Source organism: Pteronotus mesoamericanus, unplaced genomic scaffold (genome assembly GCF_021234165.1).
Source record: "Pteronotus mesoamericanus isolate MK-2021 breed Mesoamerican mustached bat unplaced genomic scaffold, CSHL_Meso_final contig_214, whole genome shotgun sequence".
Taxonomy (NCBI): Eukaryota; Metazoa; Chordata; class Mammalia; order Chiroptera; family Mormoopidae; genus Pteronotus; species Pteronotus mesoamericanus.
In genome coordinates this window covers 6,903,097-6,927,378 of record NW_026555089.1, presented here as the reverse complement: position 1 = coordinate 6,927,378, position 24,282 = coordinate 6,903,097, and the positions used below count along the sequence as shown (strand labels likewise).

General features: G+C 45.5%; 1 protein-coding gene across 2 annotated transcripts; it reads left to right on the top strand.

The window, feature by feature from the left end:
- The first annotated feature begins 5,206 nt into the window (after positions 1 to 5,206).
- Positions 5,207 to 21,483, top strand: ASRGL1 (asparaginase and isoaspartyl peptidase 1). Of its 2 annotated transcripts, none has more exons than XM_054571038.1 (7): positions 5,207 to 5,327; positions 6,280 to 6,625; positions 11,081 to 11,223; positions 11,993 to 12,150; positions 19,703 to 19,821; positions 20,619 to 20,729; positions 21,176 to 21,483. In XM_054571038.1, the coding sequence occupies exons 2-7, from the start codon at positions 6,436 to 6,438 to the stop codon at positions 21,379 to 21,381; spliced, it is 927 nt and encodes a 308-aa protein (XP_054427013.1). In that variant the 5' UTR covers positions 5,207 to 5,327; positions 6,280 to 6,435; the 3' UTR covers positions 21,382 to 21,483. The 2 variants fall into 2 exon arrangements, with proteins under 2 accessions (XP_054427013.1, XP_054427012.1); XM_054571037.1 differs by having other exon boundaries at positions 5,219 to 5,327; positions 6,284 to 6,625.
- Positions 21,484 to 24,282: the final 2,799 nt, after the last annotated feature.

Genomic DNA, 24,282 nt, shown 5'->3' with positions numbered 1-24,282 from the left:
TTTCAACCAGAACAGAATGAAAAAACAAGAATCAAAAAAAATGAGGAGAGGCTTAGGAACCTCTGGGACAACTTTAAATATTCCAGCATCCGAATAATAGGGGTGCCAGAAGGAGAAGAGGAAGAGCAAGAAATTGAAACCTTATTTGAAAAAAATAATGAAGGAGAACTTCCCCAATCTGGCAAAGGAAATAGGCTTCCAGGAAGTCCAGGAAGCTCAAAGAGTCCCCAAGAAGCTGGGCCCAAGGAAGCAACACCAAGGCACATCATAATTACATTACCCAAGATCAAAGATAAGGAGAGCATCTTAAAAGCAGCAAGAGAAAAGGAGAGGCTTACCTACAGAGGAGTTCCCATAAGACTGTCAGCTGATCTCTCAAAAGAAACCTCACAAGCAAGAAGGGGCTGGAAAGAAGTATTCAAAGCCATGAAAGCCAAGGACCTCCATCCAAGATGACTCTATCCAGCAAAGCTCTCATTTAGAATGGAAGGGCAGATGAAGTGCTTCCCAGACAAGTGAAGTTAAAGGAGTTCATCATCACCAAGTCCTTATTATATGAAATGTTAAAGGGACTTATCTCAGAAAAAGACAATGATAAAAAATATGAACAGTAAAATGACAACAAACAGATATCAAAAATGGAATCTAAAAAAACAAAAACAAAACAAACTAAGGAAACAACTAGAACAGGAACAGAATCACAGAAATGGAGATCGTATGGAGGGTTATCAGCGGGGTGGTGGAGGGGGAAGAATGGGAGAAAAGTTACAGGAAATAAGCATAAATGGTAGATACAAAATAGGCAGGGGGAGGTTAAGAATCGTATAGGAAATGGAGAAACCAAAGGATTTATATGTACAACCCATGGACATGAACTAAGGGGCGGGGGGTGGGGGGGAAAGCTGGTGCAAGGAAGGTTCAGAGTGGAGAGAAAGGGGAGAAAAAAATGGGACAACTGTAATAGGATAATCAATAAAATATACTTTTAAAAAATTATTTCAAAAGAACTTACATCTTTCTTCCCCAAACTCATTGTATAAAGGAGCCCTGTCAGGCCAGGACTGCAGACATGTCTGTCTTCTCCACCTGGTCCTACTGCTGATAGCTCAGACTGCAGGCCCCAGGCCCAAGGATCCAGACCTCTTTCTGACTTGTATATGGGTCAATAAAGCTTTTCTCTCAGAAAAACCACAGAAGTTATTGCTCAGCAATGATCTCACAGGAACAAAGAACAAAGGCCATATCCTCCTTTCTTTCTCTTTAAAGGTTTTATTTATTTTTAGAGAGAGGGTGGAAGAGAAGGAGAGAAACATGGATGTGCAAAAGATACATCAATCAGTTGCCTCACACGCACCCCCAACCGGGGACCTGGCCTGAAACAAAAGTCATGTGCCCTGACTGAGAATCGAACCAGTGACCTTTTGGTTCGCGGGCTGGCTCTCAATCCACTGAGCCACACCAGCCAGGGGTACCAATCTTTCCTTGGGAAACATTAATTCTCTACTACATTGCTTCATTCTTCAGTCAGACTCTCTCCCTACATGGTGGGAAAGATGATCTCCAACAGCCCCAAATCAACAGTCTCTCTATTTAGCAGCTGCAATAGACAATACTTCTTGCTTCTAATGTCTAAACTTGAACTCTGAAGAAGTTGTATAATTGAACCTGCTTGGGTCACGTGCCACCTCTTCAACCAATTACTGTCACCAAACAAGTAACAAGGTGAAATATCATGGTTGGCCAGGTCAAGTTTATGTGTCCATGCCTATAGCTATGGAATTAAGCCCATAAACAGGTTAGAAAGGGGAAAAAGGGATGGAAATGGTCAGTAAGTGCCAGCTTCCCTAATTTTTGTCCCCACTCCCAACTGAGGATTAACTGAAGAAGGCCAAATATGTGCCCCTAAGCAGTCACTTCTACTTAGCCCACCTCTCGTTTCCCAAGCCAATGACTTCCAAGGAGAGCACAGTGGAGCCCTCCCCCTTCTCCTCTTGAAGGCTTCCCCCTGCCCATCTCTGAGCCTCTGCCAAACACAAGTAACAGTGGCTGATTCCTGACTAAGGCAAGCTCTGAATTAAATGGCCTTTTCTTGTTCTCATTAGGGTGGTCTTCAATTATTTCCACATTCCATAAATACAAGTTCCTACTTGAGGAAAGGACTTGTGCAAAAGGGACCTTGGAAACCAGAGCAGCGGGCCACACCTTTACCTCGGGCTCTGCTTTATCACCTGCCCACCCATGTCTCTCCATGGAGCAGCCCTGGGGTGCTAGTGACAACCTCACCCCTTTCTTTCTTCTAAGGACCAGAGAGTCAGAATGGGAGTGTCTGAGAGTGACTTTGCTATAGGGGTGACTTTGAATCTGATGTAATTTTTATTTTTTTATTTTTTTAAATTTTTTAGAAGATTTTATTTACTTATTTTTAGAGAGAGGGGAAGGGAGGGAGAAAGAGAGGGAGAGAAACATTGATGTGTGAGAGAGAGAGAGACATTGATTGGTTGCCTCTTGCATGCCCCCAACTGGCGACTGGGCCCATAACCCGGGCATGTGCCTCGACTGGGAATCGAACCTTTCGGTTTGTAGGCTGGTGCTCGAACCACTGAGCAACACCAGCCAGGGCAGAGACTGCTGTAATTTACAAGAAAACTTTTTGTTCTTAATCTTTGACAGCAGCAAGTTCCTTTTGGTACAGCCAAGAAGAGATGCTGCACCTTGTGCAGGCATTTCTTCTACAGCAGTTCTCAAATTTCTGCACAGAGTAACCCCTAAGGATGAGAGAGAGGAAGCCAGTTATTCCTCTCCCCTGGGGGGAGTGGGAGGGAATAATAAATATAATAATAGCATAACAATAGCAACTCTGTATTAAGCATTTACTATGTACCAAGTTGTTGCTAAGGACTTTACATACATTTGCTCATTGAGTCCCCACAACAAACTTGATTTCATGGACTGGTTGCTACAGAAGTTGTGGTTTAGAGTTCTATTTTTATATAAGGTCTGGTCATTGTTCCTTTGTATATTCCATCTCTAAAGAGGGAATCAGCTCATGTAGTGAATATCTTAAATTGGAGAGAAGCAGGCAGGGGGAGTGGTATTTGTTGGACATAGTGAAAGTTTACCTTTTGACATTGGCTCATCCAACCAATAAAAAGTTTAAAGTAAATTAATGATGAAAATAAATTATATTTCAAAAGCCTACTTTATATAATAGAATAATGTATCCTTTGGTTCATGCTACTAACCTAGAATCTTAGTTAGTTGTCTCAGGATAGAACTGTAAACTCCTTCTACTGGAAGGACTGTTAGAAGGACGCTGTGGTAATGGGAATCTGCCTCAGCCTGGGAGCGTGGAGGATACAGGTGACGCATCCATTCATCTAAGGATAAGGCCTTACAGGAATGCTCTGGGACAGGAAAGAAAAGGGTCAACAAAAAAATAACTGGCCCTTGTGAATGAAGAATTTAGAGCTGGGATCCTGGGGTCCACAGAAGGGAGTAAGCTGGGGGTTTCTGACTCTTCACTGAGCCGCAGGCACAGAACCAAACCAATTAGAGACTTTATCCTTCTGTTCTTCACAAAAGGCTAAGGGGAGAGACAATAGAAGGAAGAGATGTGAATTTAAAGGAGTAACTAGGAAACCTGTGATACACCTCCGACAAAAGGAGGATTTTAGTGCTGCAGCTTTGCTTTTCAAATTTGTCAGCTGATGGTTATTGGCACCAAACTCAAACCCAAGAGGAGTATCCAATGTGGGGTGCGGTGAAGAAGGAAACTTTATTCTGTGCAAAGTAGCTCAGCTGTGATATAGCACTGATGTGAAACAGCTCATCTGCGGAACAGCGCAACTCTGAGGCAGCCCCACGGCCAGGCCCGTCGCTAGGCCTATTGGTTGAAACAGGACTCCAGGAAATCCGTTGTAAGCGCTGGCTCAGCCCTGGCTGGTTGTGGCTCAGTGGATTCAATACAGGCCAGCGAACCAAAGGGCCGCCGGCAGTCCAGGTCCCCGGCAGGGGGCGCTGGAGAGGCAACCACACATTGATGTTTCTCTCCCTCTTTCTCCCTCCTTTCCTCTCTCTAAAAAGAAATAAAATTTTTTAAAAAGGGGAGGCAGGGGAGGCTCAGATGGCAGGAACTTAAGCTAGGCTAGGCTTGGTTACGGGCTAGGCTAGGCCTCCCCTCGCCCTGGCTGGTCTGCCCTGCTCTGCTTCTCCCCAGTCTGCTTTGAGCTGCCGCGGTGTGCTCCCCCTAAGCTTTGGACTGCTCTAGCCTGCGCTGGTTTGTTCTGCTCTGGCAGACACCTCCCATGTTTTAGCTCAGTCAGGGAGGGACAGTCTTCAGCAGAAAAGGAAACGGCACTCTCAGAGCCAGAGGAGAGAGCTGGCTTATACAGACCCAAGCCCCTGGGGGAGGACGGGCGGCGGCGGGGTTTGCGGGGGGCGGGGGGGCGGATAAGGGGACTAAAAGGTAATAGGAGAAAAAAATACCAAAAAAAAGACCAAGTCTCTACCCCTATCCCTGAAGGGTCCATTCTCATGCAAATGAGGACTCCAAATCCTCACCGTTTGGCCCGAAAGATGCTCTCCCGGTTGATCAGAGCAGAGCCACTCTGGTTGGTGGGAGCTGCGCAGCTCCGATTGGATGGGGAAGGCCTCAGTCCCATGGGCTGAAACAGGGTTCCAGGGCCTCCTGCAGAAGGGCCGGCTCACCCGGCAGGAACACAGCACAAGCAGGCAGTTCAGAGCAGGCTTCTCCCTCAAGGGCACTGTACCTGAAAGGCCCTGTGTAGAAATGGCTGCTAGGCTCTGTTTTTTTAAATTTGAGCCCAGTTAACCACCAGGAGCCCTTCTTAGTAGGTGTCCTTTTCCTCAGGGTTCACATTTTCTATTTCAAAACCTTCAAGGAACCACAAAATTGGGAATTTCCCCTTGCCCTTGAACTGGTGCCAGACCATTGATTGACACGACAGGTTCTTTCAAGCATCTCCAGCCTTATAAGAAGCAGGAGAAAAAGGTGGAGGTGCCCGGCATCCCATCAGGAAGCTCTGCTAGGTGAAGGGACTGCGCCGTCCCTGATCTGGGAGCCAGACCGCTCGGGTCCAGCCCAAGGGGAGACCGGCAGAAACGCGAGACTTTGGGCCACCGCCGCATTCGGAATTTACGGTAATTCTGCGCGGTACGCCCCGCCCTCGTGCGCAGGCGCGGTGCGGTTGCCTGCAGGGCAGTTGCGAGCCCAGCGGTTTTCAGACCCGCCTCGCGAAGGGCCTGGACGGTACAGGTTCCGAGGCCGACGGGGCGACCCCACCCACCCTGAAGTCCCGGCGCCCTCGGTTAGTCTGTGGCCCTGCCGTAGGAGCAGCCCGAGACCGGGGAAGCACCCTCCCTGGAGCGGACGGTTCGAGGCGGGGGAACGCCGATGAGATAGCACTGATGGGATATGAAGGCTAAGGAATGCCCGGGAGCTACGGCTGGAGGGGAACGGGCAGGACCTCGGCGCCTAGGGTGGCCCCGGAAGTCCATGCCTGTGAAACCGGGACCCGACGTGGAGCCCGTGGCGCCATCCCCGCACCCCCCGGGCCGGTGGCCCAGCGCGGGTCAGGGGCTGCGGTGCCCCGGGGAAACAGAGGCCAGCAGATGCCACAGGCCTGGGCGGCCTGGGGAACACAGGAGGCCAGGAGACGCTCTAGGCTTTTCCTGCGGAGTTCAATCCTAGCCGCCTCTTTTCCCACCTACGCTCTTAGTTTCCAGAAGTTGCCCGATTCCACATATAAGTGAGACCATATAATATTTGTCTTTCTCTGACTGGCTCATTTTGCTTAACATAATAATCTCCAGGTTCACCCATGCTGTCACAAAGGGTAAGAGTTCCTCCTTTTGTACAGCAGAGTGGTATTACATTATGTAAGTGACCACAGCTTTTTTTTTTAATCCACTCATCTACTGATAGGCACTTGGATAGCTTACACATCTTGGCCATGGTAAATAACACTGCTGTGAGCATAGGGATGCCTATGTTCTTTCCGATTGGTGTTTGGGCATTCTTGGGGTATATCCCCAGAAGTGGAATCACTGGGTTAAAAGGCAGTTCCATGCAACAGACTGAGAAACTCCAGGGGGTAGGAGGGGACTGGATAAAAGAAGAGATTAGCATGACCCACGGACACGGGCAATAGGGCGGTGAAGGCCAGGGGAGGGGGGCGAAGGCTGCGCGGAGGTGGGCAAAGGGGAGGAAATGGGGGACTCCTGTAATAGTGTCAACAATAATTTTTTTTTTTTTTTAAGAAAGAAATTGCCTGAGCTGTAAACCCTGCCTTCTTCCCGGAGTAGAAACCGGACCTTGTCCCCAACGGAATCTCCCAAGGAAATTGTACCCCGTGCGGTTTTCCTGCGCCTTTTGAAAGGACGTTTTCCTCCTCCTGATCGCTAGGGTCCGTCGCCATGAATTCCGTTGTCGTGGTCCACGGTGGCGGAGCGAGCAGTATCTCCAAGGACCGCAAAGAGCGGGTGCGCTTGGGGATCATCCAAGCCGCCACCACCGGGTACAACATCCTAAAGGAGGGAGGGAGCGCAGTTGACGCTGTGGAAGGAGCAGTGATCGTCCTGGAAAATGATCCCGAGTTCAACGCAGGTAAATTTGCAGTGCAACTACTCAGGTTAAGCTTCTTCCCCAGAATAACTAAAACCTTTCTAAAGCATCAACGAATCCCATCAGCTTTGTGGTAGAAGTTAATATGCTTAAGAGGTTTAATTTTTCTCATTACCTGTGGACTGAGTTGCTTTAAGAATTTTTAAACCTTTCCACCCTTTTTTTTTTTTTCCTTTAACCTGTTTCCTAGAATTCACATCCCCAGAGGCTTTTTTATTACCTCCTTTTGTGGGGTTTTGGGGGTAGACTACATTCCCTATGCTGTGCCCATTTTAAGTTTTGAAAAATGTATGATACACCTGTGTAACCACATGACAAAGAAGATTTAAAACATTTCCATCACCCCCAAAAGTCACTTTGTGCTGCTTGGCAGTTAATCTCTCTCATCCCCGGCACCAGACACCCACAGACCTGCTTCTTTCACTCTAGTTTAATTTTTGTTCTCTAGCGTTTCATGTAAATGTGATTACGCAGAATGTATTCTTTTGTATTTGGCTTCTTTCACTCAACTCATCAGAGTAATAATAATCATAACTACTATGAGTGCCTATTACGTACCAAACAATGGTCTAAGAAATTTGCATGACTAACTCATTGAATCTGTACCATAGTTTTATGACATAGGTGTAATTATTATGCTTATTTCTCAGATGAGAAAACTAAGGCACAAAAAGGTTAAGTAACTTGCTGGAAGACACTCATTTCCTCTTTACTTTAAAATGGAAAACCTAGGATGTAGGGATTAAGGTACTTCTTGGAATTAAGACACCTACCAGACATCGGTTAAGGAAAAGAACTTCAGGAAATCTTAACCAATTAGCTATCACCTATTTACTGAGTGTTTATTCTGTCCCCTTGCCTTTGCTAAGCACTCCTTAACACTTACGCACAATTTCGTAAATCAGCCTGACACTGGAATGCTGCCTAACTGCATTTTGGTGGCTGTTTGTTGAGTCAAAGGTTATTAGATGCTCCCCCTTGCCAGCAGGAGGCGCCGCCTGCTGCTTCAGTGGGACACTTGTTAAATTCAATGCCTGTGAGGCCTGGCCCCCTTGGTGACAAACCTTCACTTATTCACAAAGGACCTTGATTTGGCCCAGGTGGTTCTGGTCTCCCACCTCCTCTAACAGGATCAGTCTTCTCTGTGGATTAGGGACGTGTGGATTAGGGAACTGGAGGAGCCAGGGCCTGCCTTCTGAGAACCTCCTTTCTGGCTCCCCAGGCGTTGCTGTTCAGCATGTGGAGAGAGGAGAGAGTAGGGCTGAAAAGGAGGAAATCAAAGGTGGGGGCAGGAGGAAGGTAGGACTTGTAACGGCCACTGTCCGCCTGGAGCTCTGCTTTGTTTGCTCTTCCCAGCTGAGGCCAATACAAGCAAACAGTATTTCTGGTCGCCTCCCCTATAACCCTTTAGAATAACTGTTTAGGAACTTCATACAAAAACTGACTCTGGCTAGTGGCTGCGTTAGGCAGCAGTAATTTGCCCAGTAACACAGTTTATCTGAATGCTTATAAAAACATTGTCTTTGTTTACACTGTGTTCACATTTCAATATGGATTTCACGTTAGGTTTAAAGCTTATGCCATAATACCTAGTTTCTTAAAATTAGTTTATTTATTAGAAACCAACACTGGAAAAAAATGAACTTTTAGTTAGAGTGATAGAAATATTCTGTAAAGCCTTCGGTTGGCAACCAGATAATGACCATTTGCTTTCACTGGAGTTGAGCAGTACTTAATACAGAATTTTAACTAGTTAATTTATTCTCCCTAGAATTCAATATTATTAGCTATCAGAGTCTTTGTGATAACAGGACTTTTATTTATCCACCCTCTCTGAAGTACCAGGTTTAGAATCCACTAACCTAATACCATAAATTTTAATGGGCTTCTTTTAGCATCATTTTTACATACAGTAAAATGTCCCCCTTTTTCAGTGTACAGTTCCACGAGTGTGATAAAGTCATTTTTAATAAATTTTTGTGTGTGGTGCAAGGTATGTATCAAGGTCCATTTCCTGCTTAATTGTCCCCAGCACCCTTTGCCAAAAAGGCAATATTTTCTCCGTTGTCTTGCCCTTTCACCCTTGTGAAAAATCATTTGACTTTATATGCATGACTCTATTTCTGGAGTCTGTTTTGTTCCATTGATCTATATATGTATTCTTTCACCAATACCACACTGTCTTGATTACTGTACTTTTATGTTATCTTGAAATTAGATAGTAAGAGTCTGCCAACTCTATTGTTTTTCATGATTGTTTTGGCTATTATCTAGTCTCTGCCTTTTCCACAAATTTGAGACTTACCTTGTCAATTTCTACCAGAAAAAATTCTACTAGGATTCTGATTAGGGGTGTATTGAATCTATAGATCAGTTTGAAGAGGATTAGAGTCAATACTGAGCTTTCTAATTCATGAACACAGTATATACTTACACATACTTGGATCTTTAATTTCTTTTCTCAGTGTTTTGTGGTTTTCAGCATTCATATGTTATATTTTGTTATATTTGTACCTAATTACTTCATGTATTTTGGTGGTATTGTAAATACTACTTTTTAAAATTTCAGTCACCTGTTGTTCATTGCTAGTATATGAAAATAGTTTATTTTTTATATGTTTATTTGTCATATATGCTTATTTGCATATATCTTCTTTTTTGTTAAGGCCTTTGACTCATTTTTTAATCAAGTTGTTTCATTATTGTTGAGTTTTAAGTTTTCTGTATATTTGGGTAACAGTCCTTTATGAGATACGTCTTCTACACACAAACTTTCTCCCAGTTTATCGTTGTCTTTTCATTCTCCTGACAGTGTCTTTCACGGGGCAGAACTCTTCATTGTAATGAAGTCCGTCTTAATTTGTTTTTTCAGGGTCAACCCTTTGGTGGTGACCCTGAAAAGCCAAACCCAGGGTTATATATATTTTCTCCTATGTTATGTTCTAGGAATTTTATAGTTTTGCATTTTACATTTATGTCTGTGATCCATTTTTAGTTCATTTTTCTGAAGAGTATCTAGATTTGTTTTGTTTTGTTTTGCATGTGGATGTCCAATTGTTCCAGCACCGTTCATTGAAAAGACTTGTTTTTGCTTCATTTGATTGCCCTTTCTCCTAAGATTCTGCAACTTGTTCCAGTGTGTATGGGTGTCCCCAGAGCACCACACCACTCTCAGACACCAGCTAGGTGTCCAACAATTTAACTCAGTTCTCCTAACTATCTTACAGCCCTAATTTAGTATTAATCCTATCCAGTATTTTTTGTTTCAGACTTTTTTTTTTTTATTTCAAGAAGTTCTGTTTGAATCCTTTTGAAATTTTTCTCCATGTTCTGGTACATACAGAATAATAGTTACAACAGCTGTTTTAACTTCCTTGTCTACTAATTCTTATCATCTGTGTCATTTCTGGATCTGTTACCGTTGATTGATTTTTTTTTTCCCCCTTCTTATTGTGGGTCATATTTTCCAGTGTCTTTGTGTGCCTGGTAATTTCTTACTGGATACCAAGCACTGAATTTACCTTGTTAGGAACTGGATATTATCATAATCCCTTGAATACTCTTGCCCTGACCAGGTAGCTCAGTTGGTTGAGCGTCATCCTGTACCCCAAAAGGTTGCGAGTTCACTCCTTGGTTAGGGCGCATACAGGAGGCAATCAATTGATATTTCTCTCTCATATCGATTTTTCTCTCTCTCTCTCTTTCTTTCTCTCTCTCTCTCTCCCTCCTCCCCACCTCCCTCCCCTGCCACCCCTTCCTCTGTCTCTAAAATCAATGAACAATCCTGGCCAGCGTGGCTCAGCTGGTTGGAGCATCCTCCCATGAACTGAAAGGTTGCAGGTTCCATTCCAGTTCAGGGCATATGCATGGGTTGTGGGTTCCGTCCCTGGTTGGGGCACATGCGAGAGGCAGCCAATCAATGTTCCTCTCCCCCATCAGTGTTTCTCTTTCTCTCTTTCTACCTCCTTTTCTTTCTCTCTAAAGTCAGTAAAAACATATCCTTGGGTGAGGATTAAAAAATAATAATATAAATAAGTAAATAAATAAATATTCTTGAGCTTTGTTCTTATTCCATTTTTACAGATGAGGAAACAGTAACAAAGAGGTTAAGAACATCTAGACGCATAGGCGTTAACCGAGGCAGGAAGGACTCTGGTAGTGAAGAGAACAGCATTGCCCAGGGCACAGAGTAATGAGAGCTTATGATACGTTCAGGGAAACCCAGTATTCCAGTAACATGTGGTCTAGGAGGGGAGGCGAAGCTGGAAAAGTAAGTCAGTTGGGTCAGGAAGCCTTCGTGCTATCAAGTTTGCAGGTCATGGGGTACCAAGTCAGATTTTTGTTTCCTCTGGCGATGCAACGGGGGATGAATTAAGGTAGGCAGTTTAGAGGCAACTCATTTCTAAATCCTTGCTTTTACCCTCTTTTGGGGTTTAGGTTGTGGCTCCGTCTTGAATGTGAATGGTGAGGTTGAAATGGATGCCAGCATCATGAGTGGGGAAGGCCTGTCTTCAGGCGCCGTGTCCGCAGTCCGATGTATCGCGAACCCCATCAAACTCGCACGGCTTGTTATGGAAAAGGTATGCGTGACCAACACATCCTTTCCTAAGGCATTGTCACTTCTGTACTCCGGTGACTGAAAGGGGTCTGACTATAGGGAAATACTTGAGGTCACTGTTCTAAAATTATATAAAAGAAGTAAGGTTAAGTTTCTCAAATAAGCCAGGATTCTGACCCTGTGGACCATGTAATTTGAGTAGTAGTCACTTGACCAGTGATTTCTTTGTTTTCATGTTCCTTCCTGTGTTCAGCCACCTCTCAACACATATAACAACACATACATACTGAACAGACCAACTGTTTAAGAGCATGTGTTAAATAAAAATGGGTTAAGTTCTCCAAATTTAAGGTCATATATGTCACATTCTTAGCAATATACCATCATTTGGGGGGGTTTTCTTTAAATACAAAACTCAGAGCCAGGCTCTTTTCAACATTCAAAAAAGTAAGCAACTGAAATTTGCATGTTTGAGGCTTTGTACTCTGAGAGGAGCAATTATTTCCACACAGTAGGAACAGTTAAAAGGGTCTTAACTTGCCCTGACTTAGACATCGTTCCACAAACCGAAAGGTCACTGGTTCAATTCTGGGTCAGGGCACATGTCTGGGTTGCGGTCCAGTCCCCCAGTTGGGGGTGAGAAAGAGGCAAATGATTGCTGTTTCCCTCTCATAGTGATGTTTCTCTCCCTCTCCCCCTCCCCTCCCCTCTCTCTAAAAATAAATAAAATATTTTTTAGAAATTTAACTTTTTCAACAACTAACCGTTGTTCTACTTTTTTCTGGTTCAAGACACCTCACTGCTTCCTGACTGGCCAGGGTGCAGCAGAATTCGCAGCCGCCATGGGGATGCCAACAGTTCCTGGGGAGCAGCTGGTAACAGAGAGAAACGTCAAACGCCTAGAAAAAGAGAAGCAGGAGAAAGATGCTCAGAAACCAGACCAGCAAAAGTAAGTACCACCTGCGGCTCACACTTGGGGAGTTATTCAAGTGTGAAAGTTTGACAAATGTTTGATTATTTATATTCCTTAAGTAAGTCATAGATCATGTGGTAGTTTGTTTTGGAACAAAATAATGCACACTGAGTAATGGGGAAACTGCTCTTTTGATTCTTAAATTTAACCTCATTTATTACTCCTGTGAATAGTAACTCAAACTAGGCCAACAGAGTTCCTTCTCCAATGTGATTTAATAGAACGCCTTGTGTTAATGTATTAACTCTGATTGCTTCTTGACCGATTTGTTACCTTAAGTAGACTAAACAGGTTCTCTGTCATCTTTCTTAGACTTCAGGAGAGAAATCAGTACCACTCTTAGAAGTTCAAATTAATCATACATTCTGAACTATGATTTTCTGTGTTACAGAGTTCAAAATCCCAAATAAAACTCCCCTTATTTAAAACAAAATTTGAAAAATATAATTTGAATATGGCCTGGGAGTTTTAATGGAATATAATCTATTACCTTTGCTTTTTTTTTTTTTTTTTTTTGTACTATTTAACCAAAGATGTACTTCAGTATCACCTAAGGAGCTTTTTCAAAATAAACATATTCGGGCCCTTTCCCTGAAAAATCTAATTAAATAGATCTGAGGTTGAGAGACCAGGCAGGCATATTAGGAAAAAGTTTCCCAGGTTAAGAATATGTTTTCCAAGATTGTCCGTCTGTTGGTAGCTATTGATAATCTTACCAAGTGTGCTATTGTATCTATAGGCCAGATTCACGGGAACGGGGTTACTTTATCAATGGTTCATGTACATTTTCATAGATGTTGCCACATTGTCTTCCAAAAATTTTGCAACAGCACACATCTCCACCAGCCCATATTGCTCTTAGATAAAAGCAAGAAGGGCATCCGCCCTGGGCCCTGCATTTTGGAGGACCCTTACATCTCAACTACGCAAAAGAGTTGGTTTATTACAGGTACTGGGGGACCTCTGTCACTCAGCTCCGGCACAGCATCACCTACCTCATCATCCACTCTTGTGACTCACAGCATTCAGCCCCCAGGGAAATGCCTCTGTACATCTCTTGCTCTATGTCCCTGAAGCAAAGGCCCCCTGAGTCTCAAGCTTTGTAGAGTGTGCCACTGCTGACATCAGGAAGGGATACGGCTTTGGAGCGCGGGGAAGAATCGAAGAGCAGGACTTAGGTAAGAGAGAAAGGCAAATCAATAACTTGTCAAATAAATTCTTGTATAACAAAGTATTGTTTCTCAGTAGTGCCAAAGGTCCCTTTTCTTCCCTTTCTCCATGTTTAAACTTGTGGTTCTGGGGTGTTCATAGGTTAGGACAATGTCTGTAAGACTTGCACGTAAGAGCTGATTCCTATCACTCTGACACTTGTATATGTATGCAGGTCTACACCAGTGCTGTCCAAGAGAAATATGAGCACCATGTTTTTAAAAAGTAAAAAGAAAGAGGTGAAATTAATATTGCATTTAAACCATTATGTCCAAAGTAGTATCTCAACATGTAATCAATCTAAGAAATTATTCAAGATAGTTTATATACTTCTTTCATTCTAAATCTTCAAAATCTGGCGTGAACTGCACGCATACAGCGGGTCTCCCTCTGGATGGGCCCTGTGTCCAGGGCTCCACACCCCACGCAGCGGGTGCCCACTGGTTGCACAGTGCGGGCCTGGCAGCCTGCGGGGAGAACCCGCCCTTTACGTCGGCAGCTAAACGGGCCCTGAATATCAGAGTTAGGAATGGTTTTATTCTTATAAAATATTTAAGAGATTCAGTTAAATGTCCAAAAGGATAATGTTAAAATCTTCAACTTTTAAATAATTTTGATGTTAAATGTTACTGTAGTTCATGGTTTGACTAACATTAATAAATAATTCTGTATATTTTAGGGGAAAGCTAACTTTTTAAAGTTATATGTGCAAATTTTATTTTTTTCAATTTTCTTGCTCTTTATTTTTTATGAAAATATATTCTCATTTTACCCATTCAATATAATTACATTTCACTTTTTAATCCCTAGATGATTGAAAATGAGAATAAGTCTCAAGAACTTAACAGAAAAAGACTACTACAGTGGAGCTCACAAAAGAAAACCTCAAAAGAAAAAAGAAGTAAAAAATCCTCAAGAGGCAGTCTGTTTGCATTTTTAGAAACAAAACAGTAAAAGTAAGCACTCTTCTTCCAGGATGACCCACATGAAATTTACAAACAGGATACTACAAATTCTTTGTTCAGTGAAGATTTAATTATTTATCAAAACAATGAAAATTGGTAATTAGAATTAGTATTATTCTCTCCAGATCCACAACGTGAACAGTTCAGATGAAATCCCTGCAACATCACACTTTTTACTGAAGGAAGACTTAATTGCTATCGCAAAGAATTACACACATGAAAGGACACGCGCAGGTACTAGACTTGGGGAGAAGGCTGAATAAACAACAGACAATTGATAATCCTGGAAAAATGGTACAAAACATCAGTGTAATGTCCTTGATAGAACAATACCATATGTCCGGTGCTCAGCCACACCTAATGATGCTTTTCGTGGCTCCATCAACACACTTTTTACAAAAAACAAAGGAAAATTTCGAGATTTAAGAACAGTTATTTCAAAATTTGATAAAATGCCAAACATGTAATTAGGACAAATAATAACAAAACCAATGATTACTATCTAAACTAAAGAATGCAGATTAATTTAATGGGTAATAAGTGAGAGATGTAAAATTTTTAAAATACTCAGACCAACTAGGATGTTCCACGGTGAGAAGACATGTTGAACAGCTAACATTATATGCTTCATTCCACTGCCCAGAGAAGAAAAACAAGTCTAAATGAACGTTTCAAATGAAGAGAAGAATTGGGAAAATTTTTTTATCTTAGACTGAAATTAATTTTAAAAACTATCAAAGGCAAGCCTATGATAATGGAGCTAACATGGTTGGTAAATAAAAGATCTATCCCTGGCTGGTGTGGCTCAGTGGACTGAGTGCCGGCCCGCAAACCAAAGGGTTGCCGGTTCGATTCCCAGTCAGAGAACAGGCCTGGGTTGTGGGCCGGGTCCCAAGTAGGGGGCGCGCAAGAGGCAACCAAACATTAATATTTCCCTCTCTTTCTCTTTCCCTTCCCCTCTGTCTAAATATAAATAAATAAAATCTTTTAAAAAGTAAATAAATAAAAGGTCTAGAAGCATAAAGTTTGTTCCAGAATCCAGAAGTATCTATGTGACATGGACAGCTCACAGTTTGAGTGTTTCTAGGAGACGTGCCCTCAGTGATCCCAACAGCGATGACAATGTGGGACATTAAAGGGTCGAGTACAAGATTTCCTAAATTTGCCCAAAGACACAACAGTTTGGTGAAACTCACATCTGACTTTATAACAAATCTCAGACACGTGGTAGGAGTACCAACTAAGTGCTGTTGAAGTAAGTAAATTTAATTTTGATAAGAAGCATTGATCAAAACCACAGGAGATTCTCAACAAATCAAGGACTCTAACAGAAAGTGAAGTTTTGAATTTATGCTACCCCCAGTTACTTAGCTTGAACTGTTCATTTCTATTGATAAGCTTAACAAAAGCTTTGAAAAACATCTGTTGGTTATTTCATTTTCAGACGGACTAAATATATTTTTTAAGTTAAAGAAACAAAACCACAACTGCATGTGAAATATGCAGGAAGAATGACATTCCAATAAAATATACAGAAATTGAAACAAAGTAACAAAAATATTGGCCTAACTTAGAGAAGATTCATGTAAAATTATCCTGAAACCACTTTCTATAGAGGCTATTTTTCGCTTCATAATATATCAGAGTATAGTATCATTTGAAGAGAGTTTTGAAGAAAATCGAACAACATACTCTTACTTTCAGTTTTCTTTAAAGTATACCAGCATTGAAATTTGAAAAAAACTTAAGATCATCTACATGGATCTAAAAACTGCTTGAAAGGTGATGAATGTGACAACAATAAGTCATTGTAACATATGATCAAAGTAAAATAGTAATCTCTTCTGTGATAACACTTTATCATACATAATCACATACCGCATTTGAGTGGATAGTGTCAAAATCAGGATTCATTTCCAAATCTAAATATCACTTCAAGAATTCCATTGAAAATTCTAGATGCTACTGCCTCCACAGAGTGATGCTTCTCCAAACTAAAATTAATTAAAAACTTGCTAAGAACTACATTGACTCAAGAAAACTTGTCTTATTTGGTACTTTCTGTATAGAGTGTGCATGCTGTATGGAAATGTTGATTATGAGAACATAATCAGTGCTCTGTGATGTGAGGCAAGGAAAATGAATTTTGTGGAATAAATATACAATTTACACATCGCGCATGCGTGTGTGTGTATGTCCTTTTTCACTCACCCAGCCAGCTGATCAACAAAGGGTCCAGGTGCAGACAGTAATAATTAAGTCATCATCGGTGGTTTATCGGCTTTCAGTCACATGAAAACCATAGCTTAACAATACAGGGTCTGGCGGGCGGAAGTAGCGCTGTTGAGTGTGGTTGGCAGGGTACGTGAATGTCTCACCTGAGACGGACAGCAATGGGAACATCTCACCTGAAATGTCATATGGTGTGTTTGAGTATGACATTGTTATGTCACAGAATTACATGCTTATGACTTTGTAATAAAGATTTTATGTAATAAAAAAGCGTTATTTGTGCCGGACCCTGTCTTTTTAAGACACACTTATCACAGTAAAAGATTAGGACGTATTTATAACTTCCCAATATTTAACACGGATGGGGGCCCCCATTTGTATTTGAATTCTTGCTTTGACCCCTGGCAAAGGTTGGGGGTGGGCCTGCCACCAACGACTGCTATGACCTCTTTCCCTCTCTGACGCGGGAAGGATGATGATGTCACTTTAAAGTTGCTATTCCCTGACTTCACAGTTGGAGCGTCTGCGTTTGTTGTGGGTCATTCCTTTCGATGAATTTGCTTGTTTTTGTCCTGTGGTTACTTTTTCTCTTTAGTTGTTTTGTCTCCTCATCAGTCTTAAGGCTGTCCTATCTATGTTAAGATTTTTCCCAAATCTGTAGCTTTTAATCTTGCTTTTACTTTGCTGATGCTGTTGGGCCATATATCAGTTGTAATTTTTTGTAATCAAATGTGTGCTCTTCCTTTTCTTGTACAGTTTGTAAGACTAAAAACTTAGAAGGATCCCCCATCCTGAGACCTAAAGCCACCTAGATTTTCTTGAAGGATTTAGTTTTCTGTTTTATATGAAGGTTGCTAGCTGTCTGGAGTTGATTTTTGTGAGTGGGCTCCTGTTTACTTCTAAATAAAATGCCAAGTTTCTCTTTTTAGCCACTCAAATGTCAGCCTATGCCTAGGACGATTCAGACTCTCCATGTGATTGCCTAACAGGGGCCTCAAGCTTGCGCCCAGAACTGAACTTTTGATCCCCCCCGCAACCCCCACTCCATGAACACCAACAACAAAACAAAACAAAACACCTATTCCTAATAGTCTCCTATGTTTCCACCAGTGCTTCCTGCAGCCTTTCAGTTCCAGAGCCCAAAAGCCTTCGAGTCGTTCATGACATCTCCCACAGGCAGTGCACCTGCAAATCCTACCCGCTTGCCCTTCACAGTGCCCTAAGCCCAGCCCACTTCTCTCCTCCTCCCCTGAGACCACCCTAACAAACCGCCGCCGTCTGTTCCCACTCTCATCTCCCTCAGTCAACACACAGCCACCACAATAATTGTTTGAAGATAAACTTTTTGTAGAAATACAGAATACGTACAGAAGCGCCTAAGTCATATGTGTACCCTGAGGAGTTGTCAGAGTGGACACCGCATGTAATCAGTGCTCAGCGCAAGAAACAGAGCATCGTAGCAGCCCCCGCCCCCCGTCCAGACCCCCTTCCGTTCACTGCCTCCCCTCCCAGTGGGTTAGTGTCGCGGAACCACTGGGGTGATTTTCAGGTTGCCGCGATTACAAATAGCACTGCTGTGAACACTTGGCACCCTCGGTAGACATGTCGGCACATATTTTTTTTATTGTTGTTCTGTTTCAGTTGTTCCAATTTTCCCCCCATTGCTCTTCCCTACCCCGTCCCCAACCCGGGTCCCGCGTGTACAAAGGACCCGTGGGCATGGACTACAGGGTGGGGATTGACTGCGGGAGCAGCGCACTTCTGCTGGACAGAAATGTAGGAGTGCGATCGCTGAGTGGGCTCTGGTAGACACCGCCAGATGGCCTCCCAAGGGGCGGCGGCCGTTTACCTTCCCAGCGTAGCGAGGGAGAGCTCCAGTCCCCACGCAGCCTTGCCCACGCTCAGTACCGGGTCTTTCCCTTCAGCCGCTTGTGGGTAGGCGTGGTGGTCAGGACGATTCCTTCTCAGACCTAACTTGTACTGGGACACGTCTGGGCTCAAACTCTCCAGAGCCTTCCCACGTCACTCAGTGAAGGCCTTACAATGGCCCGTAGGTAGGATGATGATATGATCTTGTGCTCAAACTGGAATTTCAGTTTTGTAAGAGAAAGGGCACTGTTAAGCCAGCACACCAGGACGAGTCAGGACTGTGCTGGGTAACCAGGCTGCGTGGCCACTACCTTCCCCCCACCCTGGCCCCTTCAGAGCCTTGTTGGTCTGGCTGCTACACTCTCTCCCTTGCTTTATTCTCCCCAACCCCAGTGGCCTCCTTGAAATTCCAAGACGTGAGCAATCGCGTTCCTGCCTCCGAAATGTCCTTCCTCCAGAGAGGCCCAGGCCCTCTATAAAACAGCCCTGCCCCGCCAACACGCTCCCCTGATGCCGCTGTAGTCACCTTAGTTTTTATTGCTTTTCAATAAAACCTGGAGTTTTTATTGCTCTGTTCCCCTCTGCCCCAAATGCATCTCCATGGGAGAAGGGACATTGTCCCTGAAGTTCACAGCTATGTCCCAGCACTTAGAACAGTGCCTCAAATATAGTTCCTTACAGAATCCGGGTAGTGAGCAGATGGCTAACATGCAATGTCTTCAACTTTTCTACTTGAAAATCTACAACAAAACGGTAGGGGAAAGCTACCTTATTTCATCTTTACAGCTAGCCCCGGAAACAGGCAAAGCGGGGTGTGGACAGGCAGCATCTGCGTCACCCGGGAGACCGTCCCACCCCAGGCCAACCAACTCAGGGTCTCTGGGGCAGGCCAGGAAGCCAGGGAATTTTATGCGCACTCGAGTCTGAGACTCACTCAGTTACTTTTATCCCCATTTCATAGGCTGGGGAAATGAGGCAATGCAACTTCACAAAGGCACACAGCCAGAGGGTGGCGGTGCTGGGGCCAGAGGCCCCCTTCCAGGGGAGGTCTGCAGGCACGTCTAGCAATCTCGCTGACTTGCTGAATAAAAAGCAGACAGGCCTGCTCTGCCATTTCTGGGAGTCAGGAATGTTGGCATCCCATTTGTGGGTCCCATTTGCTATTTGCATATAATGTGGCCATTTATGGGGTCCTGAGCTACGTTGTTGCTTATCTTCAGCCTGTCGCTTTTTGTCTGCTTTGTTTTTGGCAGAAACTTGGGAACTGTGGGTGCTGTCGCCCTGGACTCCAAAGGAAACGTGGCCTATGCAACCTCAACGGGGGGCATCGTGAATAAAATGGTCGGCCGCGTGGGCGACACGCCGTGCATAGGTAGCCCTGGAGGGGTGGGGCGGGGCGGGAGCGCCTGCCCCTCCCTTCCCTCCTGTCAAGTTCACACGCTCTGCTTTTACTGCCTCCTCTTCTCTCATTTCTTTCCTCTTCCTGGTGGCAGCTTCAGAATTTCTGGGAGCGGCAGTTGGATGGGGAGGGGTTAGTTGCGGCGCCACTTTATGTCTCGTAGGCACTCTCTCTGTCCTCGGTTACAAGACTTTTGGGGTGACCTGGGGAGGGAGCCAGAGATGGGGAGGCTGAAGTTGCCCCCAAGCTACCTGTGCAGTGCCTCTTTCTTCTCTCCAGCTCTTTTCAGGGTCTACAGGCTTAGTCCCAAAGGGTTAAACACACAAAACCGCTTCCAGGCATGGGTGCAAATGAACAAACCAAGAAAGCTGAGAGTTTAAGTTTGCAGTTATTACATTTGCATGGCATGAAAGTGACTCACTGCTACTACAGAAATATTACAGACAAAAAGGTTCTTTGCATTAGGGGTGAAGCAGATTCTGGCTAATTCCCAGGAGTGGGTGAGTGGTGGGGGCGGGGCGGTTGTGCATGTTCCAGCCTGGGGAAGACTGGGGAGATGGGGCGCAAAAGGGGAGCTGGTGTAGCTGCTCTGTGGAAGGTCAAGCCTACCGCCCCCTCTACCCACGCCCCCTCCCCCACCCAGGGCAGTCACAGGACCTCTGTCTATACTTTGGCACTGCTTGGGATTTAGCATTTATGTAGCATTAGACTTGCAATATGTGTTCAAATTTCTTTGCTCTTACTCAGAACCAATCTTTTCCCCTGAGCAGGATCCGGAGGTTATGCTGACAATGACATTGGAGCCATTTCCACAACGGGGCACGGGGAAAGCATCCTGAAGGTGAATCTGGCCAGACTCACTCTCTTCCACATAGAGCAAGGTATGTTGAACAAGGTCTTCCATACCCATACTTGGGTATGTTGAGACGGGTAAAGAGATGCTGTTTATAAATAGATAGAGAAGCATCTGAAACACTTTCTTCTTTGCTGCAGATGTTGCTTTCAGGTCAACACTGTTTCACCTGCTGTTAGGATCTGGGCCAGGAGAGTGTGTAAGAAGGACACTTTCTGTCACGCATCAGGGGCGGGGAAAGAGGCCTTGGTTTGGGCACCAGAGAAAAAGCAGCTCTGCCCAGGCTGGTGCCAGGGCCCCATCTCGGGACCAGGAGGGCCTTGGACGGTGCGGGTCCGTCTCGGGAGCACTCCAACAGAAATCACGGACCAAGGATCCCCGTTACCTCGCTTTGGTTTTCCATCTTGCAAACTATTTGTCCATCAGATTCTTTCAAAAGTAACATGTCATTTCTTGCCTTTTCCTTGTTTCCAGGAAAGACATTAGAAGAGGCTGCTGATATGTCGTTGGGTTATATGAAGTCAAAGCTCAAAGGTTTGGGTGGTGTCATCTTGGTCAACAAAGCGGGGGACTGGGCAGTGAAGTGGACCTCTGCATCCATGCCTTGGGCGGCCGCCAAGGACGGCAAGCTGCATTCCGGCATTGAACTTGACGACACCAATGTCATCGACTTGCCCTAAGCCCCCGGAAGATTGTATTCTAGGTACTAGTCTGCAGGTCACGTACAGTTTCCTGGTATGGAGACTCAGCTTAATCAATTAGAGCTAGAAATGGAAAAATTCTACAGTCTGTCACTTGTTTTGTTGCTTTGATCAATAAGTATCTGAATGTTTGGTGAGGGGTGGATTCCAAAGTGACGAGAGAAATGCCCGTAGTGGATCATGGTAAGACTGAGCCTTTCTTGTGAATAACCCCATTATCTTAGGTTAGAAAGAAGGAACAGCAGGACCTTGACCCAGCTGGGTGCAGGCAGTGCCCTTGGAATTGGGAGACCCGCCCCCGCAGTGGCAGAACGGCTCAGGGCTATCTTGGTTGCACTTCCCACCAGGGCCCTGTGGGGAGGGGCAAGGTGGGAAGGAGAGAGCCAGGGAGGGCCCTGAAGGCAAGGAGGGAGGGCCACAGCGCCAAGGGGCGAAGTCCAGGAGCCGCAAGAGGTGGCAGCGACCACTGGGCTCAGAAGCGCATTGGGTAGAGGCACTGAGAGGGTGAACTGATTTTTCTGAGAAAGTTCAGTTCTGCTCTGACTTATTAGAGATGTTTCCAGATAAGGGCCCTCTGGTAACCCCTAGCTGTCTCATCTGGGGGCAAAGGGTCATAGTGGAGACAGCAGATGGCGCTTCTTCAAGCCTGAGCCTTCTCTCGGGCTGCTCGTGAGCTGCTGACGCTGTGTGTTTCCACCAGTCCCGCTCTGCTGCCCAGAGCTGGTCTCTGCTGCTGCCGACCCTCTGAGTCCTCACAGTGAGCCATGGGGCTCGCGGCCTCGCCACCTCTCCTACGATGGGGGGGGGCGGGGGGTGCGGCGCGGCGCTGACCGATGCAGAGGTGGCGCTGTGTGACTATGGCTGACCACACCTTGGGCCCCCCACCCCTGCACTGGGCATGAGTACAATGTGGTCACCATGGTGAAGAAAGTAATGTCCTTGGCGGGGAGGATTCCTGTCAACCTCCCTTCACACTGGAATGGTGTTTCTGCTGTGACGTAGCTACTCCTCCTTTTAGTCTGTCAGCACTTACCGTCCCTCTGGAAAGAAATTGCTTGACTTTAAATTCCATGTGCCTCTAATAAAACGTATTTTGAAAGAATAACGGTGTGGTTAGGAGTCACCGTTGACAAAGACCCGCGTGTGCATGAGCGCCCCTCAATCCGGCAGTGCAGACAGGTGCACCAGCGAGAGATGTGAAGGTGAGGGGAGTCATGCTTCTAGCTCCTGACCCCTGACCCTCCCTGCACCCATGTCAGCTGCTCTGAACTGAAGAGAAAGACATGGCACTTGGAGGCAGAACCAAGCTTGAATTCTGCTGGAGACCCTGGGCACGTTAACTCTGTCTACAATATAGATCACTGGGAAGATTAAATGAAATGAAGAAATCGCTCAGGGCTTCGCCTAAGGATTCTGTGGACAAACATAGGCGCTGGCCAGGCCTGGGAGGGAGTCTGCAGGTTTGTGTCCTTGACCACCTCCACCTGCAGCAGCAGCCCGTCAGAAGTGAGGATTTTGTTAGCAGGTGTATTAGTTTGCTAGGGCCGCCAACAACAAAATCTCACAGACAGGGGCTTAGACGGTTATTTTGTCACAGTTCTGGAGGCTGGAAGCCCAAGACCAAGGTGTCGCCAGGTTTGGTTTTCACTGAGGCCTCTCTGCTTGCCTTGCAGGTGGCTGCCTTGGCACCGTGTGCTCCCATGGTCTTTCCTTTATATGTACTATGGCCAAGTGTCCCTTCTTTTAAGGACCTCAGTCAGACTCAGGTCAGGCCCACCCTAGCAGCCTCCCTTGCACTTCATGACCCTTCAAAGACCCTATCTCCAAATGCAGTCAGGGTTGGGGCTTCAACATATGGGTATTGGGGGGACACTATTCAGCCCATCATAGGAGGCAAAGCAGAAGTCCTTTAGAGCAGGGGCCCCCCAACCTCCTGTGTCCCCCACCCCCGCGCCCTGACCTCTTTGGCCAAGCAGCCCCATTAAATCCGCATGCGGGGCAGCCACTTTGTGCAAGCCAAGGTGCGCGCTGTTGCCCTGGACCTTGGGTCTGTGAAAAGTGGCCTCCACTAGCCTGGGAACTGCAAAAGCGGAGACCATGTATGAGTCTCTCTTGTGCCCCACACTTTGTCCCGTGGCCTTGCTCCGTAACTGTGGAACAAATAAATGAGCAAGATATTATCCAAAAGAGAATGACAATCTTTTCATCGCTTCTTAGCCACAAGAGGGCAGCAAACTACAAAATGTCCCGCGGTTTCAGCAGCCCAGCAGGAAGATCATGTGCCCAATTTCTAGATCAGAACAATCTACACAGAAAACTTAAAACCGAAAGAGGGTTCCTGATCTCGACCTTCAGTTCCTCCAAATTCCACAGTTTATTTTAGAGTAGAACCGTCCGAAACACACACACACCAACCAGCAGTTGCCCCGCAGAGCCCGGCAAATGCTCCGCGTCGCTGACAGAAACCGATGGGAGCCGGCTCCACAGGGCTTGCGGCCAGAGCCGGGCCGCCAAGCGGGGCACGCCCGGGCAGCCCCAGCCGCGGCCCTGGTTTCTCCTTCCAGCTAGGAGGACGGATGCTCGGCAACTCGGCCTGAACTTGCCGCCAGGCTGGGATAAGGCAGAGCGGGAGCGGCAGTGCGGCGTGGCGCCTGCCCAGCAGGTGGCGCTACAGCGGCCCGCGCTGTCCAGCGGGGAGGGAAGGCCTGGACCCTGCGGCTGTTGCAAGATAAATGCTTTTTTCAGATGATGCTCTTTTTCCACGTGCTCCTTTCTAGTACGCAATGTAAACTCTGAGGGCGGAAGTGGAGTGGAACGCGCGTCAGGCCTCATCAGTGTACCTCTTGTCAGCGATGGGTGGCCCGTGGGAAACTGACAAGG

Bases quoted from the DNA above. Each gene is read 5' to 3' on its own strand.
- ASRGL1 (XM_054571038.1), top strand. From the start codon at position 6,436: ATGAATTCCGTTGTCGTGGTCCACGGTGGCGGAGCGAGCAGTATCTCC. The intron at 6,626-11,080 runs GTAAATTTGCAG...TTTGGGGTTTAG, and splicing joins TGATCCCGAGTTCAACGCAG to GTTGTGGCTCCGTCTTGAAT. The intron at 11,224-11,992 runs GTATGCGTGACC...TTCTGGTTCAAG, and splicing joins CACGGCTTGTTATGGAAAAG to ACACCTCACTGCTTCCTGAC.